We start from the raw sequence: 25,841 nt of genomic DNA on the forward strand, positions 1-25,841 counted from the left end.
TGATTGCCTGGGATCCTTGAGAGAAAACAAAATGGCTGCCGTACATGATATAGACGTGTCTTCCTTTTCCCTATCTTTCTATAGGGAATCATTCTAAAAGTAATATTGCTCTTCCTCCTCTTGCACGTGATAAGTAGTTTCATGCCTGGGAGTCTTTAAAGTGTGACATTAAAACTCCATTGGTCAGAGCTTCCCCCATATATTTTCACCTGGTTTCTATGTGTCACCTCAACACCATTTCTGGAAAGCAGCACCCTTCATAAATAAAAACTCTTAGGATAAATCACCTTCTGATGCTTTTTGCCAGCTCTATCCAGTAATCTTCTCCCATGCATATTCTCTGAAGGCATCTTCATTAGAAGAGTCCTTTGGCCTTTGCATCTGGTTCCCTTTGTTTCATACCACTACTTTCCAATAACTGATCCCTGGTGTAGATGTGGGCAGAACAGGGCCTGTCACTTTGCCTCTCTTTTTGGTAGCTAATTGGCAGATTCATAGCCTTAGGACCTGTCTCCTCTGTGATTCTTTTGTGATGCGACCTTATCGAAATGTATTGTTCTTATGCAGGGCTCCCTGTTTTCGTTTTTACTGATTTTTACAGATAAATACAGAAAGAAAACTATTTATTTTCCGGTCTTTATATATTCGTTAATACAGAAAAATATGGAAAATAGGTTTTCTTTGGATTATTTTTTTCTACAGTCAATCATGAGTGACAGGTTAGTAGGAGTACAGATTGAGAGGTAGGGGAGATGAAAAAATACAATTGATTTCCCAATTAAGTGCATATCTACAGTTATTGATGCTATTCTACAGTGCATGTGTTTTCAGATAATGCTTTTGCACTGTATACTGCTAAAATCTTTTGGACGTTCAAATGTGAGTATATATGTATCAGTCAAATAAGTGTGGAAAAATACCCATTGCAGCATCACTTATTTAGAAAACATAAAATAAAAATGGATGAATACAGAAAAAAAGAGCAAAAAATAAATATGGATACATACAGATGGTAATGTTTAAAAAATAAATACCATAAAACCGGGAGCCCTATTCATATGGTAACAAACATATATTATTTGTCTTTTTACAGATAGGTATACAGTGACCTCATTCATCTCCCTCCTCTTCTAAAGTGTATCTTGTGAGACACCTTCAAAACCTTCTGATCCTATTTATCACAGGGGGTGTAGCAATCCTCCCAACAGAGTTTGGGAGGATTGCTACACCCCTCAGCTTTGAACTGTTTGCTGGCACTTGGGTGATACATAGTATGTGTAACAGAAGTAGTGTTGCAGCTGTCTATATCCTCAGATTGTCAGAACGGTGCAACCTGAAATGTATCTCTCCTGCCTGACACCACAATTGCTGTGCTTTCTGTGGTTTGAGCTTGTAACTTCTCAGTCACAGGAGGACGAGGCCTGCTATATTAAGCCTGCATCTGGAAATGTTATGAAGTTTCCTTGTATATGTCAAACCTGAACCTGCACTTTCTATGTAACCTGAGCGATACCTCTTCAGTCTAAAACAAACACCCGAAATATGTAAATAACATGAGAGCCAGAACGCCTGCCAAAAGCCAAAGTGCATATCTTCCTTATCACTGGAGGAACAACTCTGCCGTGTGAGGCCTGAACTTTTATTTTATTTATCAGATTGGGGATAGCTGTGGTTTGTGAGTCCACGGCCTCTACTTTCTTTGTCACCTTGAGGATCTCTCTGATTTGTGAGGTCTGTACCTGTATGTTCAGTGATGCCAGTCAATAGCTCTCCTTGATAAGGCTGGAGCCTGTGAGCTCTTTGTCTCCTGAGGGATACCTTTGCTTCATGAGGCCTATGCCTCCAAGTTCTTTGGTCCTGAGGAATTGTTGTGCTTTTGAGGCCTGACTTTGTACATTCCTTGTTCCCTGAAAAATAGTTCTTGTGCGGTCTGAGCATGAATTCCTAGTCTCCTCAGGGGTTAGGTCTGCTTTGCATGGCCTGAGTGTGTATGTTTTGTGTCACTTTCACAGATAGCGTGCTTTGTGAGGTTCGAGCCTACATGATCTTTAGCACAGCTTTTGGAGTCCTGGGTCTGTGAGTTCCTTGTACCCTAAGGGAGTCAACAGGTTTGTGAGTCTTGATCTTGTAAATTCTTGGTAACTTGACAGACATGTCTGGCAAGGATCATATGAGCAGCATTCTGAACCTGTCATCTGCTTGGTAGATGGGTGATCCTGACAGGTAACGAGAAGACCTCAGATCCAGAGTTCTCAGTTTGGGACAGTCACTGACATCCAAGACTAGAACGCCAGGACGGAACTGTTAACATTGCCAATCATGGGTCTTTCAGTATTTGTTTGTTTGTGTTGGAGTTCTATGGTCTAGAATGTTATATCACTTTTCAGGGGCCATCTACCTGCCATTCTCAGTTGATCCAGCAGATGCTGTATTTTGTTATACCAATATTTTCAGATATGTTCTTCATTTAGTTTTCTCATTGTTGGGCGAGATATAACATATATTTGTTTCACAGTTACTTCTGAGGTGTTTAAAATGTATGTTGTTCCAAATTCCATATTTTTCATGTTTTGGGATCTTGAAATCTTACATTTGTACGTCTGCTTCCTGTATGTCATTAGAGATGGACAGAAATATTAACTGCTGCTCCTGGTTCCCCATGCGGTACTTCTGACACTGTCCATGCTATCCCTGCTCAATAAACAGATACCCCTGGATTAACCACTGGCCCTGGGTTCAGGAGCAGGGTACTGCTTGGAGTAAAGCACGGCAGGGGTAGCAAGAGCTCGATAAATGCAACTCATCACAATCTGATAATGCATCAACAGAGCAGTTAAGAATGTCTGCTTATTTAAAATGTTATCTCTTGAAGACAAAACAGTTTAATGACTATAGCATTTTTCCAGATATGCGAGGTCCATAAGTCATGCGAAGTTGATCCAGTAAAGCTGAAAGACGGAGAGAATCTGGAAAATAACAAGGTAAAAAACTGCTTTCGAAGTCGCTTGCACATTGTTGGAAGTCGTACTGAAAGTGTCAATTCCCTTTTAATCGTACTAGGAAAGAGACTGTGCTCAGCCAGACCAAGCCCAGCCAGTTGCTATGAGAATTGTATCTGGGCAGAGTGTTGGGATGGGGGCTGATGAAGAATACTAGAGCGCTCCACTCTGTCAGCAGCAGTCTCTGACAGTTGTATGCAATTGATAGCCCTTCCACTTCCGCTCCCCTGGTGCACATGGTGAAAAAATAGATATAATTCATGTTTTTCTAATTCTTCATCCCAGTGGGAATGTATGCCTTTCCAGAGTCTGTGTCAAAAACAGCTTGAAATACTTCCCCAAAATAATAGCTTTTAACTTTACATTTATGTATTTATGGTACTTACATTGCGCACTTCTCAAGATGTCTAGAGGCATGATCACAACGGGCACACAGAGTGGAATGTTAGTGGGATCTTAGTCCTGTTCTTCTTGTGTGTACACCTTTGAGGGATGAAGGACAAGCAAGCAAACTTTGCTAGCTGTGTAGCAGTTGCTTATAGCTTGTATTACAGAACGAAAACTCATTGCAGGATATCACCATTTGGAGGTTTAGTGTGGAGAAGAAGATTTTGACTGCTAGTAGGAAGCGGACTCTGATTTAAGGGGGAGTCAGTTCCACCGGATGATGGCTCGCTCTGTGAAGCGTCTATTTCCCCCTCTAATGTATCTGGACATTAAGAATTGGAAATGGATGAGATTGTCTTTAAGAAAGTTGTATGTTGTGAATGTAAGGGGAGTTGTTTATGCTGAATACGCTGACATGATTAGTGTGTGGCATATAAATGTTAAACAGAGGCTCTTGGCTTTTATTCGATCTCAAGTCTGACCTCAGTTTAGTCTTTTTTTTACACTTTCTGTATTCTGGTTTAGTTGGCCTCAGTCTGACTTAGCAGACCATATTGACGTAGTCCAGTTTGGAGTTCATGACACTCTATATGACTATTGAGCAGGAATCTAGTGCATTGGGGTGAAAAGGAGTTCTCACTCTTACTGTGAAAAGATTCATGATGATATGCGTGGAGTACTTCTTTGAGCTTTTCATCTTAAGCTAGAATTGTGTGCCATAAGAGCACCAGTTCAATGGACTCTATGATTCCTAATGGTATGTGGTCTGAATTTATATAGAAAATTATTTAAAAAGTAAAAGGTCCGCTAAAAAATCAAAAATGTAAAAAGATTTCAAATGGGTAAAGGATGCTATTCGGGTTAGCCTTAGGGCAAGGTAGTGTATTAGGGTTAGATGTAGGTCAGGTTAAGGATAGATACAGGGTTGAGGTTATATTTACTGTAAGGGTTAGTCTTAGTTGATAGTGTGGGTTCGAGTTTAAGTTTAGGGGTGGGATTATGGTTAAGGATGAGGTAAGAGTAAGAAGTAGGGTTAGGATTAGGATAATGGTTAATGTTAAGGTTAAGTGAGAGTTAGGTTGACTCATTAATTTATGGTTAGGCATGCAGTTAAGGTTAGGATGCATGCCAGTAATTGGTAACTGATGGGATTTTCATTAGGGTTAGGAATGGGAATGTACGTTTAGGGTGACTTAAAACCATAGATACATACTGTAAAATATGTCAGCAAATGAGTGAAATAGCCAACTTTTGACTTTCAAACTAATTTCCAAATGCATAGCCTGCATTCAAATTTGAAATTTTGTTCCTCACATTTACTTTCTAATTCAGAGTTTTCTCACTTTTTTTATTTCAAGTGTTCCCCCTAGTTAAGTTTCCAAGCAGGTGCGTAAGGGGCGCAAGAAGGTTGTGAGAATAGTGAAGAGTGGGGAATTCTTATGGGATACCACAGGAGTCAGACAACTCTTGGAGAAGAAGAGGGTACATTAATCTTCGCTGGTAGGATTACTGGGGATGAGAACCAATTCAGACTGTAATCTCAGGCTGTAGTCAGTTTTTATATTTTTTCTGCATGTGTCATATTGGACTACATTGAAAGCAGAAAGGCGTTCAGGAGTATTATTTATCGTATTATAGGCATTTATATATTGCAAACCTAGCCATAGGAGAGTTCAATCTCTATAGTTTTACACAAAAATAGTAAAATGATAGATGGATGTTGGCATTTGTATAGCCCCTGCAAGCTTTTAAACATACATATTTCACTAATTTTCCTTTGCCAAGGAAATGCGTTTTCCTAACATAGGTCTGCCCCCAATCCATTTTTATGCTGTGAGGATGAATGTACATATGAAATGAAAGTTGGTTAGGGCAAGAATATCGTCAAAGGCTTAGTTTTCTTTTATATCTTTTTTGATGTAAACATGTTCCATTGGCCAGACTATTGTCATTCTTTGGTGCTTAAAGTTATTGGAAAACAAGCTCTTCCTGAATTTAAAAGTTTTATTGAATAGCAGCGAAGGGTAATGCAGGGTCGAGGTAAGAGTTTTATGATGTGGTTGACAGAAGGTCTTGAGTGAAGTTCCTCAATAAAGAGAGCAATGTGAGGCCAGTCAATGGGCAAGGCAGCATTGTGGGCACTTTTTAGGCCAAGCAGGTAAGACAGGCACCACTTGGGCTCAGGTACCAACAAAGAGAACGACAAAGGGAACATAAGCCTCTTTTGGTTTTGTTTGTGAGTATTGCGGTGGGATTGTAGGGGTTATTACAGTTAGTATTGCGGCATGAGTTGCATGGTGGTGAGAAATGGATAGGTCAGTTTCTTAAAAATCTTGAGATATGGATGGGGATCCTGGTGCATAAGTATTTGATGAAGCTGTGTGCAGTTTGAATCACTTTTTGGACATTTTATGAGAGTTGAAGGTCTTTTGTTTGCCAGGAATACCATGTGTGCAGAGAGGAGTATGTTAAAGGAATTTAATTGGTGTAAGTTTGACAGATGCTACATTTATGTTTTACTTATAGTCACACTAGTGGCCCTCTGGAAAAATGTAATTTGCTTGAGTTTGTTGCGGTTGTGATACAACCATGAATAATGATGAATTCTCAAGTGGATGGGTTGAAGTGGAACTCCCACGTTGTGGTTAGGCTGAATGTTGCCTTGTGGATTCTTGAGTGGGACAGCTCTTGTAATAGGTGGTGACAGTGCTGAAAGTTTTTGGGTGAGTAGATTTAAATTCTAAACTGCAGGTTTATATTTTTGCTCTGAGGTCAGTGATAGGTGTTGGGTTATTATTGGGAGGCTGGCAGTGTTTAGGTTTAGACTTTCTGTAGTCCAAGCCCCAAAGCAGTAAACCTGGTTGCTTAAAGAGCAGTGAATGCAGGTCTAGTTTGTCAATCAGTGGTTCTTTTTTTGGAATGACTCCCTCCTTAACCTCGCAATACAGCCCAAATCTATTGCAATACTGAAAATGTTCAAGTTCTGTCTCTTATGATTGTTATAAACCCCTATTTCCCTGCCAAGCAGAATCTTAATAATTGTCAAAGTACAGTGAGTAGTTCAATTATCAAGGTAGCCTAAAAACATCAAAATAAGTCACTGATGAATAGTAAACATTATCACCCTAGGTGGATTGCTGGAAATGTCTCATGAGATTAGAATGCGGGCACTGACTACTGTTCACATGCATTCTACGTTAAATAGCAGGGACATCAAGAAAACAGTGAGCATCTTTGCCTATGTTGAATGAAATGAGCAGGGTGGGTGCTTATAGGATTTTGCTCACACACAGTCAGGCATTACCAGTGGTTAACTCCCTTAGCAGAATACAATATGCTTAAAATGAAAATGTGACAATCTGCCACTAGTTATGCAGTCTATTGGACAATGCTCCCTGCACAAGTGGTGAATGAAAGTAAGGACAACTTAATTAACACCGGGCCGAGTACTCCCCTACGCTAGCGGAGTTTGCAGAGTTTTACCAACTCTGTGCTCTGCTGGGAATGCAAAGTTGCTGCAAAACTCTGACTCCGTGGCAGAGTGGAGTACGAGGCCAGCCACCTTAATAAAAACAAAATGTAAAAACACTTACCTTCTCTTCTGTCTTCTCTCCTCCTTGCCATGGTGTCTCCCTTCTTCTGTTGTCCTCCTCCTTGCGCCCCTGTACGTATTACGTCATGCGCGACCTGCGCATTTCACAAGACGTAATACGTACAGGTATGCGAGGAGGATGTCAACGGAAGAAGGGAGACACCGCAGCGAGGAGGACAGGCGGAAAGAAGGTAAGTGTTTTTTTAAAACAATTTTAACCCTTTTCGTGGGCCCGGGGTGGAGTGGAGCGTAGTTCCACTGAGTTTTTTTTAAACTACGTGGAACTACACGGAGCACCATTCTGCATACTCCACCCAGGGTTAAACGTTAAAAAAAAAAAAAACTTGTTTGAAAACTTGAAATTCACACAAGTAATATTTAAGAGTATACCTGAATGTAGGAATCCCATTATTTGTGAAAGGAAGTGTGTAAGCTAATTATACATTTAATGTGTATTTATTTGCCATAAAACTGAAGTTCTTCCATTGGGGAGTGACATTCTGCTCTAATCTCCTGAGGTTAGAATTGCTTTATAAATATTGAAATGGATATGCCGAAAATTATCATCTCAGCTTGATGCCATACAAAATAGATATTTTTGCTGGAAACTCTATTGTACAATGTATTTGTGTGTGTCTTTTAACATATTTTCTTGGTAAAATTTCTTAGGAAAACCTTAGGCAATATGTCGATCGCATTTTCAATGTCATAACAAAGTCTGGGGTGAGCTGTCCCACCGTCATGTGTGATATCTTCTTTTCTCTGCGAGAGTCTGCTGCCAAGCGTTTCCAAGGTATGGGTTTTCTTTTAGTGTGTTTTTTCTTATGTTGTAAATCAGTAAGTCCCTCTCTATTTAGCTTCAGGGTGCCTGCTGCAGTGGTTTTCTGATTTGAGTAGATGTTCTTTGTAAGATTCCTTCTACAGAGTTTTGGAACTGAAATTACTCCTCTTAGCTTAGAAGTTCCGCCATTGTTTTTAAAAAGGCTTAACAATTATTAGTTCCTCTGTTAACGTCTTCCACCATTTGCTCACACACTTTGAGGCACTAGTAAGGTTGAGTAGTTAATACTGAGTTGCTTACTTTTAAAGGTGAGAATCAGAAGACGTCCACCCTAATTTGATTCTACAGTTTTACTCATTCAGACATATCTAATCTTCATCTAGGAGTCACAATAAATGCATCTAACCTTTTGGGACAAATAACAAACACAAATTTCACATTGTCATTATTTATTAATCACAGAAGACATTCCAAAGCCTTTTGTGAAAAAGTAAGTGCAACTTTACTGCTCCCATGTCTGTTAAAACAAAAATCACCTTGCTGAACAGGTGCAATGAATTAATAGATTATCAGGATGTTCTACCACCTATATATAAAGCCAGGATGCTGATTTCATAATCCAGTCAGTTTGGAACATCCTGGTTTGCGGTAAAACGTAATGCATAGGTTAAACAGACGTTCTCACATGATAAAGTGTTACTGCTGTTTATCATTCTGGGAAGGACTGTAAATCATTTCCAAACAATATGGTGCTCATCATTTCACAGATTATTTGTAGATGTTGAAAGTTCAAGATGGTATCCAATCTACTCATGAGTGGGTACCCCAGCAAATTCGCCCCAAGATCCTAAATGTTGCTAAAGCTCGCAAAGAACCCTAAAGCATTCCAGGGATCTATGGGCCTCTGTTAATGCAGTAAATATTAACGTTTAGGATTCTACTATAAGGAAAGACAACTATAGTTTTGTGGAGGCATAGACATTGAGAAAACCCCTTATCTCTAAACAGAAACTTGCCACATGGCAACATCACCTAAATGAAAAACAAGGCTTATGAAACAGTGTCCTTCAGACAGATGAAACCGAAGTGGAATTGTTTGACAGTAATGCATAACCACAAATTTAGCAAACGCTTTATAAAAATTCAGATGGACCGTAGTTTCCTGCTGCCCTTTCAATTATTGATGACCTCCTCCAGTTCCTCCATAGTAAAAGGATCAACAATATTACTTATATCTTCCTCGGAAAGTGTTGGTATCATCAATTGAATGAGGAATGTATCCAAGTCATTCCTATCAACTGATAGAGTATAATCATAGATCTGATTATATTGTTCTAAAAAAAATTGAATTAATTTGTTCTATTACCTTACTGCAAACCCCTGTCCTGGGACATCTTAAAGTGCATATAGTGCTTTTGAATCTTTTCTCCTGTGTCTACCATGCCATTATTCTTCCTGCATAGTTACTTTCCTCATACGCCCTTTGCATGTAAGTAGAATTATTTGCATAACCCTCAGCATAATAATACTCCCTCAAAGCAGATTTAACTCTGTCATAACCCTTTGTGCTCCCTTCAGTATGATATAGCAGAATCACTTTGACCTGCCTTTCTGGCTTCAGATTTTGTACTTTTGCAAGTTTATTTTCAGCTATGTTTTTAGTCATTATTTTTGCCCGCAGGGATGCTTTTAAGGCATCCCAAATTATATTCAGTGGGGCATGCTCTCACCTGGTCCCAACTGAGGAGACAATTCCGAAACCGATGCTGGACCGCCTATCCCTTTCAAGGACAGCATAGTTCAAGGAACTGAAACTTTAGATCACACACTGTCCCGGGGGGGAGGGAGGGTGGAGGGTTTGGGATAAAATGGGAAAAGAGAGACCTGCAGTACTGAATCTGCTCAGCAGCTTTGCAATACTGCATAACAGGATTTGTCGCTCCAGAGAGCTGGTGTGTCTGTGCGGTATATACTCACTGGACCAGAACTCTGGTTTTGCAGTGAGGCAATACACTGGAAATAGCAACAGGAGGGAGTTATCATAAGTACATTGACAGGCCTGTATATACAATGACTACACATTGACTTTAGTGACATACACTTACAGGTCTCATCATCAGCAGGGCATGAGAGCAGAATAACTAAAATTACAGATTCAAGTGTGGGACAGTCCCACAAAATGAAAGTAGAACACAGATTTGAATACAGGGTTCAGATGGATATCAAATGCTCTGAAGTGCCTTCTCTAGGCATTATTGTCATCAGAAAAACACAGAGCTAAAGTCTTTAAATCTTGCACAATACAAGTTCTAGCTCCAAGGTTGCAAGAAGGGTCCAGAGTATAAACAGACAAGAAGCACTGGAGTAAATCACAGCGAGGACATGGAGGAAAAGTCTGTAGTCTTTGAAGACACTGATTCTCAGTCTTGCTACTACTATAGGAGGATTCTATATTTAAAGGCCCATCAGTTTCTCCTCGAAAACTCACTGGAAGGGAGCACTAGTTTATCGTCCTCCGGGGCCGAGTGCGGGCTTCTCACTTTCCTTAATGGAATCACTGGCTCCAAATTTTTGTAAGCTAAAGAAGATTTTATTCTTCTCGGAGATTTTAATATCCATGTAGACCTTCCTAATCATCCAGATACGTTGTCCCTGCTTTCCGATCTTTCATTATTGGGGCTAGTAATACAGAATAGTGCCCCCACACACATAGGGGGACACACTCTGGATTTTATTTTTTCCAATTGCCCCAAAATTAAATGTCGGTTAATGACCCAAGTATGCTGGTCAGACCATTTCATGGTTGAATTCTCCCTTCTAGGCCTTGACAAACCAATTCTAAAACCCCTTCCTGCCGTTTTGCGAAGACAGTGGCACAAAGTGACATTGGACAAGCTACAGAGGGTATGGAAGGAACCCACCATCTTAGGGACAGAACGTGGAATCTGGATTAACTAAGTTCAACACAGCCCTCTTAGAGGCGGTTGAATTGTTGGCTCCCTTGAAGCTACATAAACAGTACCCCACGTCTAAACAAGAGGTGTGGTTTACTGAAGAGCTCAGGGTGGAGAAACAGGGGTGCAGAAAGCTCGAAAAAACCTGTAGAAAGTCTCACACGGAAGAAAGTAAGAAAGTATACTCAGATGCCTTGGCCACTTATCATTAACACATTAAGTTGGCCAGAAAGAATTGTCTCACCGTACAGCTGGCTGAAGCAGGTAATTCCTCCAGAGAACTTTATAAGATCTTACAGTCCTTTGTGAAACCTGTGGCCTGTGAGAGCCCTGATGACTTCTCCCAAACACTGTGTGATGACATCTCCCTGTTTTTCGAGAATAAAATAGAGCTAATCTATGGAAAAATTACAAAAGCCGCAAAATGTATCAACATTGTTGCTAGCACCCCCCCCCAATACTACCAGCGCATAAAAATATCCCACTGACTGTGTTCCCAGAGGTCAGCCAATCTGATGTCACTTCTCTGATCAGTCATATTAAAACTGGATCCCCTATGGATCTCCTGCCTGCGAAAATGGTTGGCTCTTTAGGTAATCTGCTGCTGCCTGGTATTCAGACTGTGATTAATCTCTCCCTCAAGGAAGGGCAATTGCCCCTAGAATGAAAGAAGGCGGTAGTGAACCCTATTCGAAAGTACGTAGCCCTGCAATGGTCAGACCTTTCCAATCTTCGCCCCATCTCCCTTCTGCCATATTTAAGCAAGATGACCGAGAAGCATGTGAACACCCACCTGTCCAATTTCATCGAGTCAGCGGGAGGTCTTGACCACTCTCAATCTGGGTTTAGACCTAACTACAGCACCAAATCAGCCCTCCTATCCGTGACAGAAAAACATCAGGATGGCACAGGATAGTGGGGGCTCTATTATTCTGGTGCTGTTAGATCTGTCCTCTGACTTTGACACGGTGTCACATGATATTCTTCTTGGTCGTCTGCAGAAGGTGAGGATAAGCGGTTTGGCTCTGTCCTGGCTTGAGAGCTTTCTCTCGGGCCGCTCACAAAGTGTCCTGTTGGGCTCCCATCAATCTATCTCTAGGGACCTCACCAAGGGAGTCCCACAAGGCTCATGCCTAAGCCCTACACTTTTTAATGTGTATGTGGCTCCCTTGGCTGACATTGTGAGAAAATATGAGTTCACTCCAGTATCGTATGCTGACGATACTCAGCTCTTGTTTCCATTCCAGACCCTTACACCGGCAGTCAAACATACATTCGCCGCAGGTATGAGAGCAGTGTCTGATTGGTAGGCCTCCAATTGCCTACAATGTAATGTGGGCAAAACGGAGGTCATGCTTTTTGGGGAGGCCCCTCTCCTGTGGTCCCCTGAATGGTGGCCACCAGACATGGGACCAGCTCCCTGCCCCAAATAGATAGTGAAGAACCTAGGGGTACGACTTGACCATGCGTTGCTATTAAAGGAGCACGCAAATCAGGTAGCTGGTTCCTGCTTTCGGGATATCGGACTCCTGAAGCGCGTGTTTCCGTTTCTGGCCGACAGCTACAGGAAAACACTGGTTCAGACACTTGTGGTCAGTAGGCTAGACTACTGTAACAGGCTCTTTATATCTGCCAATGAAGAACAGCTTAGTAGACTGCAGGTAGTCCAGAACACGGCGGCCAGACTGGTTCTTAATGCTCCAGCCAGGTCCCCTTTATGCCCCCTCCTTGACAAACTTCACTGGCTGCCCATCCGGCAGCGGGTTAAATTCAAAATCTGCTGTATAATACATAAAAGCCTTTTTGGCTCAGGCCCCAAATATCTGGCAGAAAAATGTAATCTCTACAAACCTGGCCGTCTCCTGTGCTCTAGTAACCAACTGTTACTTCAGATCCCACGTGTCAAGAGGGCAAGACATGGTGGTAGAGCAATGTCATACAAGGCCCCCACCCTCTGGAATACTCTGCCCCCTCCTTTGAGGCAAACCACCAACCTCCAGGCTTTTAGGAAAACCCTAAAGACACACCTGTTCCTTACTTCTTAAATTCGTGCACTGCATGCTTCTGATTCAGACACCTCGGGAAGAACGTAAGCGCGGAGATACCCCTCAGGGGGTCGAGTCCTGCGCTATACAAGCACATAAATAAATAAATAAATAAAACAAAACGAAGGCGAGGGCCTTTAACAAGGCAGCAGGCCTTTAATGGTCAGTAAATCCCACTATGGAGGGCTCTAAGGATATTAGAACATTCCGCTTCTAGAGGAAAGAATGCTCTAATTTGTAAAACAAATGCCTCATAGAGCCCAAGGGGTTTAAATCCCCTCGGGCTCCATGTGGCCTTTGTTCAGAACTGTTGCTGTGAACAAACATTAGCATGTTGATGCTCTAGGCTGCTACCAGAGCATCAACATTAGAGTTTATTTACGTTTATTTGTTTTTTGCTCAGCCAATTAAAGCCATTACAAAATTGATAAAACATATCAAAGAATGTGATTAAGTGTAAAACCAAAACACGTCATAAAAATATAGTTCAGTACAAATAAAAACATTATTGTAAATTTATATTGCATGTTAAAATGTTTGATTGCGATAAAGGACGTATTAGGCAGTGGCTTTAGGCAGGTTATAAAATCAATTACAAAACTATCAGTATCTTGTAAATTAATTAGTAATAATACATAGTTGGTTGAAACTGCAGACACTGCTATTGCACCCATTATAATGAAGCTTAAAGTGTCAATGCATAGATAACAGTAAGCACGTCCTGCAAAGGCAAGATTTTTGTTTAGTTCTGCGTGAGGTAACTGTTTGATACTCATATAGCCATTTGGTGAGCGTTCTTATTTAATTGCCCGTGGGTCGGTGCTTCATGTATTCATGCAAAAATAGAAATGTAGATCATGGGCATTAGTTTGCATGCAACAGGACTTTAAGCATAAAAACACACTTTGTCTTCAATGGAGTGCTCAACATTCCAATGTTCTAACCTGGTATCACACATGTCTTTATTAAAGCCTCCACCAAAGAAACAAAGCCAACACTATCCTACTGATGTTCTGGGATCCGTGGCACATACATTTGAACAAACTGCATGGTTCTCCATCTGCTTTTGTTTGTCTTTATGTCATATAACTTCCTTTTTAAGTTTGTCATTTAGTTCAACTACACATTGCTACTTATCATCACACTCGGACACCCACTGTTCCATTTCCTCAACTCCACCAAACAGCTGAGTCAGCTGCCTACTCCCATTGCCAAAACACTCTTTTATATCCCCCACCACCTCTCTCTCTCCCCGTAGATTGCAGCACTTTGATCTCTCTCAGCACTTCCTCTAGCTTAGCAAATAAGAGATTGAGGGTCCGTATCCAAGTTCTGTACAATTTTGCTGAAGCCTCCTGCCTATTGATCTGTTCTCTGCCGTTCTTGTGGCAAGGGTTTTAAGCATATTAATTTAGATTTGAGTTTTTCTATCAGAAGGTCTTTACCATGACTGCCTGATTTTACCACAGTTTTGTTAGATTGGAATAATGTGAACACATCACTAATTAGGCTGCTCCTCTCTGCTTCCATGGGGGGTGGGGGGTGCATTTCCTCAAATTGAGCTACTTTAGATTTGCCAGCTGCCACAGTATCAGCCACCAGAGACTGCTCCTGTTGTTCTGAGTTAATTATGTCTTATGCTTCCATTATATACTCATCTTCCCTTACTGGCATTTTCTGGGGCTCTCCAGAGGTGTCACTCAAAGGGGATGCTGGGGGTGATAAAAGAGTTTTGATTGGGCCATCAATGTTAACATCTGCTGTTTTAGCCCAGATCAGAGCGGCGAGTGTGACCACAGTTGTGAACAAGTTGGGGAAAGAGGAGGACATCGATTTAATCCAAGAGTATTGGGTGCAATTAATCAACTCAAGTTCTCTGCACTCGGGAGGCCAATTTTTAGAGAAAGCAGTTTATTCAAAATAGCTAATGTACCGGATCCCACAGTTTAAAACAAATCAATCCAGAATATTTGGGTCATTGTTTTAGATGTGAGTTTATGGACTGTGCAATTGGTCCCATGTTACATGGCACTGTAATTCATTAAGTCATTTCTAGGGGGTTGACTTTTCAATTTCTAAAAACCCCTCTGCAGATTCAAATTGTTCCCAGCCCCTCCCTGGTATTATTAGGATGGTGTCCTGCGCAGGAGATATTATTTAAGCCATCAAAAACGAATCTATATATCTCAATGTTAGTTGTTAGATAATATTACTACAAAGGTTGAGGTCCAAACTAATTGTCTTCATAACAGATATAGTTATTTCGTTTTTAATCTTAAACCCATTAATCTTTATACGATTTTGCTCATACAAACCCAATTGAAGACTGGTACGCTGGAAACAGATTAAAAATAAGATGCTGTAGCGTTTAAAATGTGTGCTTATGGCGCCAACACAAATCTCCAGTTCCTGTTTTCATAAACTGATGCTGTACTGCATTTCTTTCTCATTTTAATACTTGCTAACTTCTTTTCTGAAAAATCTAATTGAAAAATGTTATGTCTCTCTGCTACTGGCAAGTTGCTTTTTATGTGAAAATATGTTCATTATTCAGCACATTCAAGAACCAAATCACTAAAAAGAGACCTGGTCATTACATTGCCAGTTTAACGCCCTTTTATCCATAACCACCAAAAATGGAACATGCTTTCAACAGTAAACCCTAGTAGGGAAAAGAAGAGAACAGAGTGACAAGATAATAATAAGATGGCAAGCATCCTTAGCAATAAACATCCTCCCAGCTATCTTCTTCCCAGGGGAGGGTCCCTCTTGCTCATCTTGTTTACAATGCTGACTACACTATTCCCCGGAAGGCACACATAGTGTCTGTCCCAACCTATATTCACCCTGTGTCTACAGCCAAATTGTCTGAAAGACCCTGGCTGACTCCACCAGCAAGAAATGTATAGCTTTCTCAGAACTCTCTCCACACTGAACCACATTGATGCCACTAGCCCCTTCATTACAACATCCTTCTTCGCTTTTAGGCTGACCCTCTATCTGGTGACGATATTTAGGTTTCAATCATGGACGACCAAGAGTTTGCTATTTCCAAGCCAGATGAATTTCACCGCTCATGATAGCCAACTACAGTACAATCCCCATAAAATATCATTAGGATTTTAGAGGACAGTCTAATGATCTTTGTAGCAACCTGTGTGGAGCACCTCATCTTGGACCAGTAAGTCCTCTAAACGTTTATTAATCTCGTCCAATAACGATTCCACCGCAATCTGTTATTGAACTCTCAGCATTCTGAGTTGGGCGTCTCTGCATGTTGTCAAGCTGCTCCATCATTCTGTCCAACAATGTTAACCTCAGTTGTAATACCTTTAAAGAACAACCTGTTCTGGTGAGTAATTACTGGCTGAAAATAGGGTCTTAAGTTTGGACCTCCAGTGAACCATAGTCATCTTGGCTTCCAGTCAAGCTGTTTTGTGACATGCTTTCATCTCTGCATAAAAGGACCACTACAATTTTAAGAACCCAATACTCACAAAGTGTGGGCCATATACCTTGAGAAATGTGATGTATTAGTGGTTTGCCCATCAATGCTACTTTCGGTATCTGAAAAAGAGACTAGGACCTACTCTACAAGGGTCCTTAACTTTCACCCTCAACTCACAAGGTGCTGATGTTAGAAAGAAGTCCTTGGTAGAGAAAAAGGCTCCATTATTTGAAGACCCACTTTTCCAGTTAAAGTTCTCAAAGTCAACCATTCATTGGTCTCTTTTGTGGCCTCTCAAAAGCCAGTATCTCCAGAAAGTGAAGGTGTTCAATCTCAAGGCTATAAATCATGCACACTGGAGATTTAATTCATGCTAATCATGATGGTTATGAAACCCTAGAGACGTCAGTTGTTAGTATCACAGGAATCTTTAGTAGCTTACATTTAAGCAAATGTTTTTGTGATAATATATTTTATTTAAGCATTACAACACCATGCGCTTCCTATACATATTGTATCAATGCATGGCTACAAGGCCATCCATCTCCCAGGACCCAAAGTTAAGTTAATCGTTCAAAAAGAGCTACGACAGGAGTTCAGAGAACCAAGGGGGCGCATGAATATGCTTATCCCTTTGTCATAATCAAGTTCTTTAAATGCATTTATCCAAGTAATGTACCTACCACGTAAAGCACCCTTTGAAATAGCATTTCCGAAAATAAGAATTAATCAGTTTCCCAACTGCAATCAAGCACTACTTAAATTAAACAACATCCTACTGATGCCAGGGAGATTTCATGAAGGCTCTCAATAAAGATGGCTTATAATGGATCTGAATGAGATTTAGGAATTACTGTACAAAAAAGTTCCACTTTTAAAGACTCTACTGTGGAGATGTATTCTCTCCTCTTATCAACTCAGCTTGCTTTGGTAGCTTGGGGCTCAGCCAAGTAGCAAGCTTCTGTAAGGGAAAAAAGACCAGAGTTACGAAGAGGAGCAGATCCCTTTTTTGAGATGGCCTGGAAAGTGTTTTATAAATTGATGGAATCAGATCTGTGGTAGTCACTAAGTTTGAAGTGTTAGTTGACAAAAATGAAATACTGGAGCTCGTATTAGTACAACAAGATGGTGACATGAAGAGGAAGGCAGTAACAGCTTCTGCCATGAAATGACAGTAGCACTGAATGGGGAAGGCAGAGGGGACATTAAAGTGGGTATACCAACCTTTTACTGCTAAAGCTGTGATATTAAAGCTGATGGATATCTGCTTCTAAGGTAAGAGATACCTGGAAGAAAGAAAAGTACAGCTTCAGCGATTGTCAGGAGAAATTGGCACAGTGCAGGACCATTACCTCATTTTTTGGAGCATTAGAGGAGAAATGTTTTTCGCAGTACCAAAATGTTTGTCTCTAAAGTGGTGAAGAAGGTCAAATCAAGCAATTGGTGGTTCTGTTGCAGCAACACTCTTTAAGGGCGATTACTGAATGTTGACATTCGTGGAGGAGGCCCAAATACTGCAGATCGCTGGTTGTTCATCTATTTTTGATAGCACTCAAGGTCTTTTGCCTGGTCTTGTAGATATATGACTCTGCCATCATGCTACTATTTGTTTCAGCTATCCGTGCTTGGTTGTATCTAATGACTGGTCAATTTGCTCCATTCTACCCTACCCACCCCTTCTTGATGCTAGCTTTGGCTCCCTGCTTTTCTCGTTCTAGCAGCCAAAGCTTAGAACTTTTTTCCATGATTCCTTATATTTGGTCTTTAAGGGAATCCCTAAAATATTCTTATTTTCTGAGCTTATATAACGGCAGAATACCAAAGTTCCTGGGTGACCGCACCCTCCAAGATATCTACATAATAATAATATTAATAATAATTGTCATGAGGCTAATGAAGTCTCTTACAGTATTGTCTTTTTTTATAGGAGACCAAGATGTAAGATATACGGCTGTGAGCAGCTTTATTTTCCTGCGATTTTTTGCACCTGCGATTCTTTCGCCAAATCTTTTCCAGCTTTCGCCGCATCATCCAGTAAGTATGGTTTCTCATTTGTTTGATGTTGCATCCTAGGGTGATATATGCAGGTACCAAGTACTAGGCACGTGGAATAATTTTATGTAATGTGTTGCAGGTCGTGTATTAACAGAAGCTGCACTGTAGGTAGCCTCCTTTTCAATCTGGTAGTGTGAGAAGGAAGGCTACCCTAAATTATTTGAAATCGGCCATGTTTCATGTTGTGTATGACTAGACTCCATGGGCTAGGACGTAGTAAATTCAAAGTCCAAGAACACCAATGTTTCTTGAAAAACGCAGAGAGTGAGTATTACTGCTGTACGGTTGATAACTCTGTCACATCGACACCTGAGTGCAGACATCAAACCTAACCTGTGCAAAACACAGAGGGACACATGGAATAAATGAGTGTGCACTCATTTTAGAGTGATGGTTCATGGTACAGAGTTAATATGTTTGTGGGTGTTTTAATTAAGCTGGTAGGTACCAGCAATGAGCACAGGCCCAGTATATATCTTCACTCTCGATGGTCTAGGAAGCTTTTATTTCAGCAAACCCTAAACTCTCACTTTCTGTAAGAGCACACAGTGCTGTTAGTTAAAATGATTACCAACAAATCTCTCAGCTTTTGGTGAGAAACTGGTCATAGAGTCAATACTGTCTTATCCTCTGTGAGAGAAAATGCCAGAGGAATTGTGAACCATAAAGCCTTCCTGGGAGACAAAGTTGTTATGCCCGGTAGCAAGAAGGAACCTGTTGGTACTAGTTTCCAGACATAGCAGGTACCACTATCAAAGGATACATGTCTATGAGGATCTGATCCCTGCCTGGAACATGCAGCTACAAGACAGATTTATCCACGGTTTTCTTCACATTTTTGATTTTTTAATACAGTTGTTAATTATCTATGTTTGATTTACACTTGTCTGTATCTTTCTTATATACTTGCTCTCTGGGACTTTGGTCCTAACTTGAGAAGGGCAGTTGTGGTCCAGCCAGTGATGGAGCTAAGCTGCTCTTCAGGCCCTCTTGTGTTAGAGATGGCTTAGCTTGAACATGTTGTTGATACCTATTTTAATTTAGTGCATTCCCAAATGGGACAAGTACAACCAGGCATAAATGTTACCAATGGCTTGGTGTTATATTAAGACCTCAAAATTGTAAAACTGACAACCCTTCATGTCCGGCTAGCACTACATAGTAGACAAACCTATTGATTTTGGATAATCTCACACACAACTTATCCTTTCCATTTTACAAAGCAACTCTAATCAAGAAAGGCAGAGAGACAAGCAACATATGTCAGAGATTCTATAGGTTTTAAAAACAAAGTGCCAGATGTTATGAAAAACAAATTCGTACCTAAAGCCTTAAGTGATTTGTCCAACATTTCTGATACCTACAGCCAAAACTGAGAAGTTCTTTTACCAGATTTCCAGGCTCATTGCTTAACTGTTTTTCATATAATCTAGCCACCAAATAACAATATTCCTATAAATAAATGGTTTTTATGCCTATTTTTGTAACTTCATTGGCAAAAGAGTATCTGTTGTTACTATTCCACTTTATCTTGTTTTAGAAAAGGGGTTTAACTATCCCTTCTCCCAATGCACTATTTTTGCATTTTTGGGTGCAATATAGGCCTCCTCAAACAACCGTGGCTCATATGTCCTATGGCTGCTTCTTTTCCCAATTGTGATTCTTGGTCAGTTACTCACTATTTCCTGATGCAATTACACAGTTGAAAACCAAATATATCAATTAATGTTTATTCGTTTTGGAATACCTTTTATTGTTTTATATATCTGGCAGTTGACACGTAATAATTAAATAAGATAAACATAAAAGGAAGGAAAAGAAAAATGAGGAAAATACAAGGACTTTCCTGAATCACTTAACATTCACAGTCTGATTTCCTAATTTTAAGGCAATATAATATAACAAAAAAATAGATGTTCTCATCTATTGGTCAGTTAAACTATGGACAGTTTTTGACACCTAGCTGTGTGGGTAGGACTGTAATAAAGAAGAGGGTACATGTATGGAGGAGATGTGGATGCTTATGGGTTTGCTGAGCGAGGCCAATTATTATTTTAAAATATGCATGTTTTTAATGGGTGATATTGGGTTTTTAACACATCTAGGAAGTTAAATGGAATGAAGCCCTCACTCCTTCAACCCCAGGAAGAATCATGACAAGAATCATGACACGCTCATTTGCCCACTGAGGGTTGTTTTATAGGGAACTTATCTTGGTTCATCCCACTCTCAATCTGACATAGTATATGAATACTAAATTTGTACACTTGTGTCGTGGAATTTTAATATTCTTTTACCCAACTCAGCGATGTTCATTTTATGGACCTTGGAAAAAGAGACTTGCTGAATTTGTCAAGATTCAAATTTGTTTCTGTCCTACTACATACAGATCTCTGTAGTGGCTGTAGTATTCTTCTCAAGTTTCTTACCTACTGATACTCACTACGAGTATAGTTTACTAAATAGGTTATCTTTCCATTGATCCCAGTCTGATTTGTTTAGTGTGATCTGCACTTACTAATGACACACTTTTTGTTTAATTTTTCAACAGAATTTAATGTCAACAATGTGGCAGACCATATAGTCAGACCAGTCAGAGTTTACCTGATTCTGCAATTATCCCACTCTTTACTCGGTCATCACACCAGTATTCTCCATTCTAAAATGTCTTTTTAGAAGTTAGTCCAGGGAAAATGTACCTCAAGACCTACAGTACAGGAAAGAGGGCTTTTATGGTGGATTCCCACAAAGCATGAAACTGAAGCAGCTGTACCTGATAGCCAGATTGGCTGTGGCATGTGGAGCATCTCTACAGCCATGCACAATGTGCTCCTGAGACTCATGCAGCTCTCCTGGACAACCTGCACCAGTACTCAATTTCAGAGTATTTCCATGACCTAGTGGCTTTCCTTCTGTATTTCTATCTCCCACACATCATGCAATCCCCTCATGTAAAACATTACCCAACTATCATGACTCTCTCATGATCCCCCATGCTTTCTTGCACATGTGTGTCAGCACCATCTTACTTTGTCTCTTCACAATTATTTTGATTCTTGTGCATGGCTTAGACAGGCCTGAGGTGTGCCTCTTGTGCAGGGTCAGAACCGTGTGTAGCATGTGGTATATACTTTTACAGATGATGTATTAGGAGAAAGGTTGTCACTCCTTTAAGTTTTCTTTTTCTTGACAATATAACTTGTGTTATGTCCCTGGACCATTCATTCTCAGACCTTCACATGACAGGGACAAGTAATTGTGGGTGCCTACAACAGTGATTGACCAGCTCCATGGCCATTCATAGCAAATAGCCGAATCATGGGGGGGGGTAAGTAGTTACAACCTTCATGTGGAGAGCCCAGGGGGACAGGAAGATCGGTTGCCAAATCCAGCTGAAACTCCTGCAGCTAATATCTAGCCCAGTGGCTCTTAATCTTTTGAATTCTCTCTTTTATTCTTAATCATTACTGAAGCCCAGGGAACCCTACTGAGTCATTAATGGAAGTCAGGAACCCCAATATAAGTATTTTTGATGATTTTAAACCACAAAACAATACACCAAAAATACAGGAACAATCATTCATCAAACAAATAAACAAATGATGAAACATTTTATTTAATTCACAAGCAAATATTAGAAAGTTTGGAGGCTTTCTAAATTCAATTGAGGCCACTCATCCGCCCTCTTATATTCTGTTTGATACGTTTTTACTTCTCCCAATTTCAAATGCCTTCAAACTTACAGAACGTTTTAAAATGTTCTATTTTACATTCTGCTTCTTTGTATACATTATTTTAATCTGCTAATATCATTCATTCTTTTAAGCAGTTCATAGACCCCCTGAGTAGGCTTCATGGGCCCCATGGGTCCTTAGGATACAGGTTAAGGACCACAGATTAAGCCTACTAGTAGAGAAAGAGGAGAAGCTTCAAAGCGAGTGAAGATCATCAATGAAGCAACCTTGTTGATCAAAACCCACATATTAGTGCAGGCCAACCTGTAGTTCTGGGCAAACCACTAAAATCCAATGGTAATACTAGCTGCCCCAAGGGGAATTCATCAACTATCTCAAAAGAATATCAGAAAATCATTAAAAATAAAGAAAAATAGTTTGTCTAAAGAATCGTCATCTTACCACAGCTTGTTGAAAAAGTTAAAAACAATGTAGAGTATCAATCTGCATTTTTTTGAAAAAGTGATCAAATAAAAGAAAAAGTTATATCTTAGTACACTCCAATTTAAACATTGTGAGACCTAATGAATATAGTCACCATGACCATTATTGTATTGAGAAGAGTTTAAGCAAGCACTTTTGTACTGCGGAGTTTATGTGAGATTTGCTGTGGATCCAAGGGGGTCCATGAGTCTTGCCATCAAAATAATATGATAGTATAGCAGGATGACTCAATGAGTTAAACTCTCCCCTTGGAGAGGTGCAGTAATTAGCAAGTGCAGTATGGAGCCCAAAAGGCAAGTTATCATTATAAACTATTTTTTTTTTTAATTCATATTCCCAAGCCATGGTTATGACCCAATGAAGCAACAATTTTTGTAACGCCCTGTCATATATAAAATATAAGATGCAAATTGAACAGGCTATCCTCATAAACATACCCAACTTCGGATTAGAGCTGTGACAGAGAACCACTCCGTCTTTGCAGGTTCTCTGACTATTTTGGCAATTAAAAAAAAAGGGTAGAATAAACAGGCTTGTAAACAAGTTAATAATTTTTTCAAAGTGTGTCAACGCTGAATCGTTTTAAGTACTAGCCACCGCTAGAGTCTTATTTTTCTAAATAATAACAACTTCCTCATGCTCAGAAGTCCCTATGCGAATCATGGAGGGTCTATATTTTCTGCTGTTACATTTTTTTAAATTACTGTTTCTTCAGTGTACTGATAGATGGGGAATAAAGGTCAAATGAATGATGCTTTTGTGATATGACTAGAGAACTTTATCATGAATCAGTTTAGTTATTTTACTGTTTTATATAGCATAAAGTGGCCCAGGAGCATTACTGGGATTTGCAGTAGATACTAAATTGGTAAGAAGTAGTAATGGAACATAGATATGCATGTAGAATAACATAGCTACATATATGAAAATGCAGAGGCGAAGTGATCCAATTACAACATACGGGCTAAATCAGGACAAGAAAGAAGTAGCCCTCAGAGGAAATATGTGAATATGAAAGGGAGTGGAAGCATGGTAGAGGAAAAGGGGAGACTTGGAAGAAGGAGATGAATGAGAATCAAGTTAGCCATGCATAGAGGATTATAAATCACACGCAGTACGAGCTTGATTCAACTTGTCTGTGGAAGAGGAGTTTCAAATCAACCTTGAACATTACTTGCGAACTGATGGTGAATGCATGTGGTGCAAGTGAGGTTCAAGTTGTAGTAGATGTAAAAGATTGAGACATGGTGCACACCTTTTCAATGCTGGTGGTTCTAGTAGTAGGGAATACGCATGGTGCAGGGGCCTGTTCACTTCCAAAGGGTGTTCATTGTTGCCAGGTAGAGTAGTGGCTTTGGAAGACATGATGTTCTTTAGTGAATATTGGATCATTTGTAACGGAGGTGGATGTAAGAGTTGGGTGATACAATGAAGTGCTAAGATTACGAGGGTTTGTAAAGTGGTCTTGATTAAGACTATATTGTCTGATCCCCAACTTAATCTCTGCTGAAATTGTGAACTCATCCCCATGGCATTGATTTGGCCTTTGAGGTTAAGATCCTTATTTAAAGTTTGATGGACGGGATACTCCATCACAAACATGAAAAATGTCCCGTCCGCTGTATTACAAGTGCATAATAACCTGTGGCACTTCTAATATGGTGGCTGGAATACCTGTCGTATTCCAACTGCCCCACTCCAAATAAGGCACTCTGTCATTGTTCAAGAATTAAGCACAATGATTTAGCACTTCCAGTGATAACAGGTTTACAATCGAGGAAGTTGCATGAGTTGATCCACAATGATAATCAATAATAATAGTCTTTGATTATTCACTCCTAGTTGTGATCAGTTTTGAAAAATACCAGTAGAGTAGGTCATTTCTTCACCCATAACCTTTACTTTTCACTTTATTTCCTAGGATCCACAGACATCTAGAACCTTAACACTTATTTCCAAAACGATTCAGACGCTTGGAAGTTTATCAAAATCCAAATCTGTAAGTGTCATCAGTTCTTTCTTTCATATTCACAATGTGTAGATCACTCCTCAAAGGGATATAATATGTGTGCTGGGTTCAGTGGCAGTGATGTGTGGGACTAGGGACCGTTTGGTATGTGTGGGATGTGATGCACATAAAACTGCTGAGATAAGGAATAACCAGACATGGAAAAAGTGAAACAAAAACAGGAGAAAATTGAGCAGCCACGGCCATGTTGACATTTTAAGGTAACTCGTCAGCGAGGCTCTGTAAAACAAGATGTGCACATCTCCGTTATTTTGTTTTGTGTAATATTGAAGACAGCAAGCTTGTAAATAAGCAGAATTTATCTATACAAATTGACTTATTGAGTAGGCTAGCCTACAGATTTGAAGTCTGCTTTTTTAAATTCGATGGCAATCATTAGTCTGATCCAGTGGTGGCTCGCACTGGTTAGGGCAGCATGGCAGGGCGGGATGGGGGGTGGTGGAAGTCGACAGATGACGGGATAAGTAATATTAAAACAAACCAAAACGCTTACTTTGTGCTCACCACATTGCCAACGCAGTGATGCAGCGAGCGCCAAGTAAGTGGTCTTATTTTTCTATTTATTTATTATTACTTATACCGTCGCCTGTCGACTTCAACCACGCCCCACTTGCCATGCCCCACCGCTCTTACCTGTGCGAGCATCTACTGGTCTGATCCAAGTTTTGAGATTACTGCTGAATGGTTTAAGAACGTGACCATTCTTGTGCACCATATGTTGTCCTATTTATCTACTTTCTGTTACAGAAACTCTTGCAAATAATATTTTCTGTTTCATTACTGTCAAACCACACACACTTTCATCAATATATAATTCTACATCCACTGCTGATTTTTGCATCTTGATTTTATGTATTGCTTGTCTTGTTTAAGTGTTCCCAGAGTGTGAAGAAACAGGTATAACCTAAAAATTATATGACATGGCTCTTCATTAACGTATGTGAAGAGAAGAATGTAAACATGCAAATTGTGTAGTGATTAGGGGCTATTAATGTTGCAGTAGTTAATTTGCATGTAAAACCTCCATACTTTTTTCCTTTACTGAATATAGTTTTAAAATCTGCTATTATACTTTCTCGTTTCAGGCAAGTTTCAAGGAATCCTTCATGGCTTCCTTTTTTGACTATTTTAATGAACAAAAGTATGCTGATGCAGTGAAAAATGTAAGTCAACCTGAATGCTGTTTTTTAGGGCGCTATAATGCGTGTGAAAAGATGCAAATGTCCATCCCAGTTCTTTAGCACTATTTAGGTACCATGTTGCTGTTACCCCATTTTTAGGTCTTGCCTACGCAGCGTGACCTTTTGGAATCACTCTGGGCTTCAGTGGAAACTCGTGCATGTTCTGCACTGTTTCCAATGAGCCTTCGTGCA

At 40.1% G+C, this 25,841-nt stretch overlaps 1 protein-coding gene across 2 annotated transcripts in view; it reads left to right on the plus strand.

Annotated features, from left to right (window-relative positions):
• RASA3 (RAS p21 protein activator 3) overlaps positions 1–25,841 on the plus strand; it is an 897,341-nt gene that overhangs the window by 650,990 nt on the left and 220,510 nt on the right. For both annotated transcript variants that reach the window (XM_086934683.1, XM_086934684.1), the window contains exons 13-17: positions 2,907–2,981; positions 7,648–7,771; positions 18,134–18,240; positions 24,361–24,438; positions 25,554–25,631. In XM_086934683.1, the coding sequence (XP_086790809.1) occupies positions 2,907–2,981; positions 7,648–7,771; positions 18,134–18,240; positions 24,361–24,438; positions 25,554–25,631 (462 nt within the window). The remainder of the gene's footprint in view (positions 1–2,906; positions 2,982–7,647; positions 7,772–18,133; positions 18,241–24,360; positions 24,439–25,553; positions 25,632–25,841) is intronic.

Source organism: Lissotriton vulgaris, chromosome 8 (assembly GCF_964263255.1).
Source record: "Lissotriton vulgaris chromosome 8, aLisVul1.2, whole genome shotgun sequence".
Lineage (NCBI taxonomy): Eukaryota > Metazoa > Chordata > Amphibia > Caudata > Salamandridae > Lissotriton > Lissotriton vulgaris.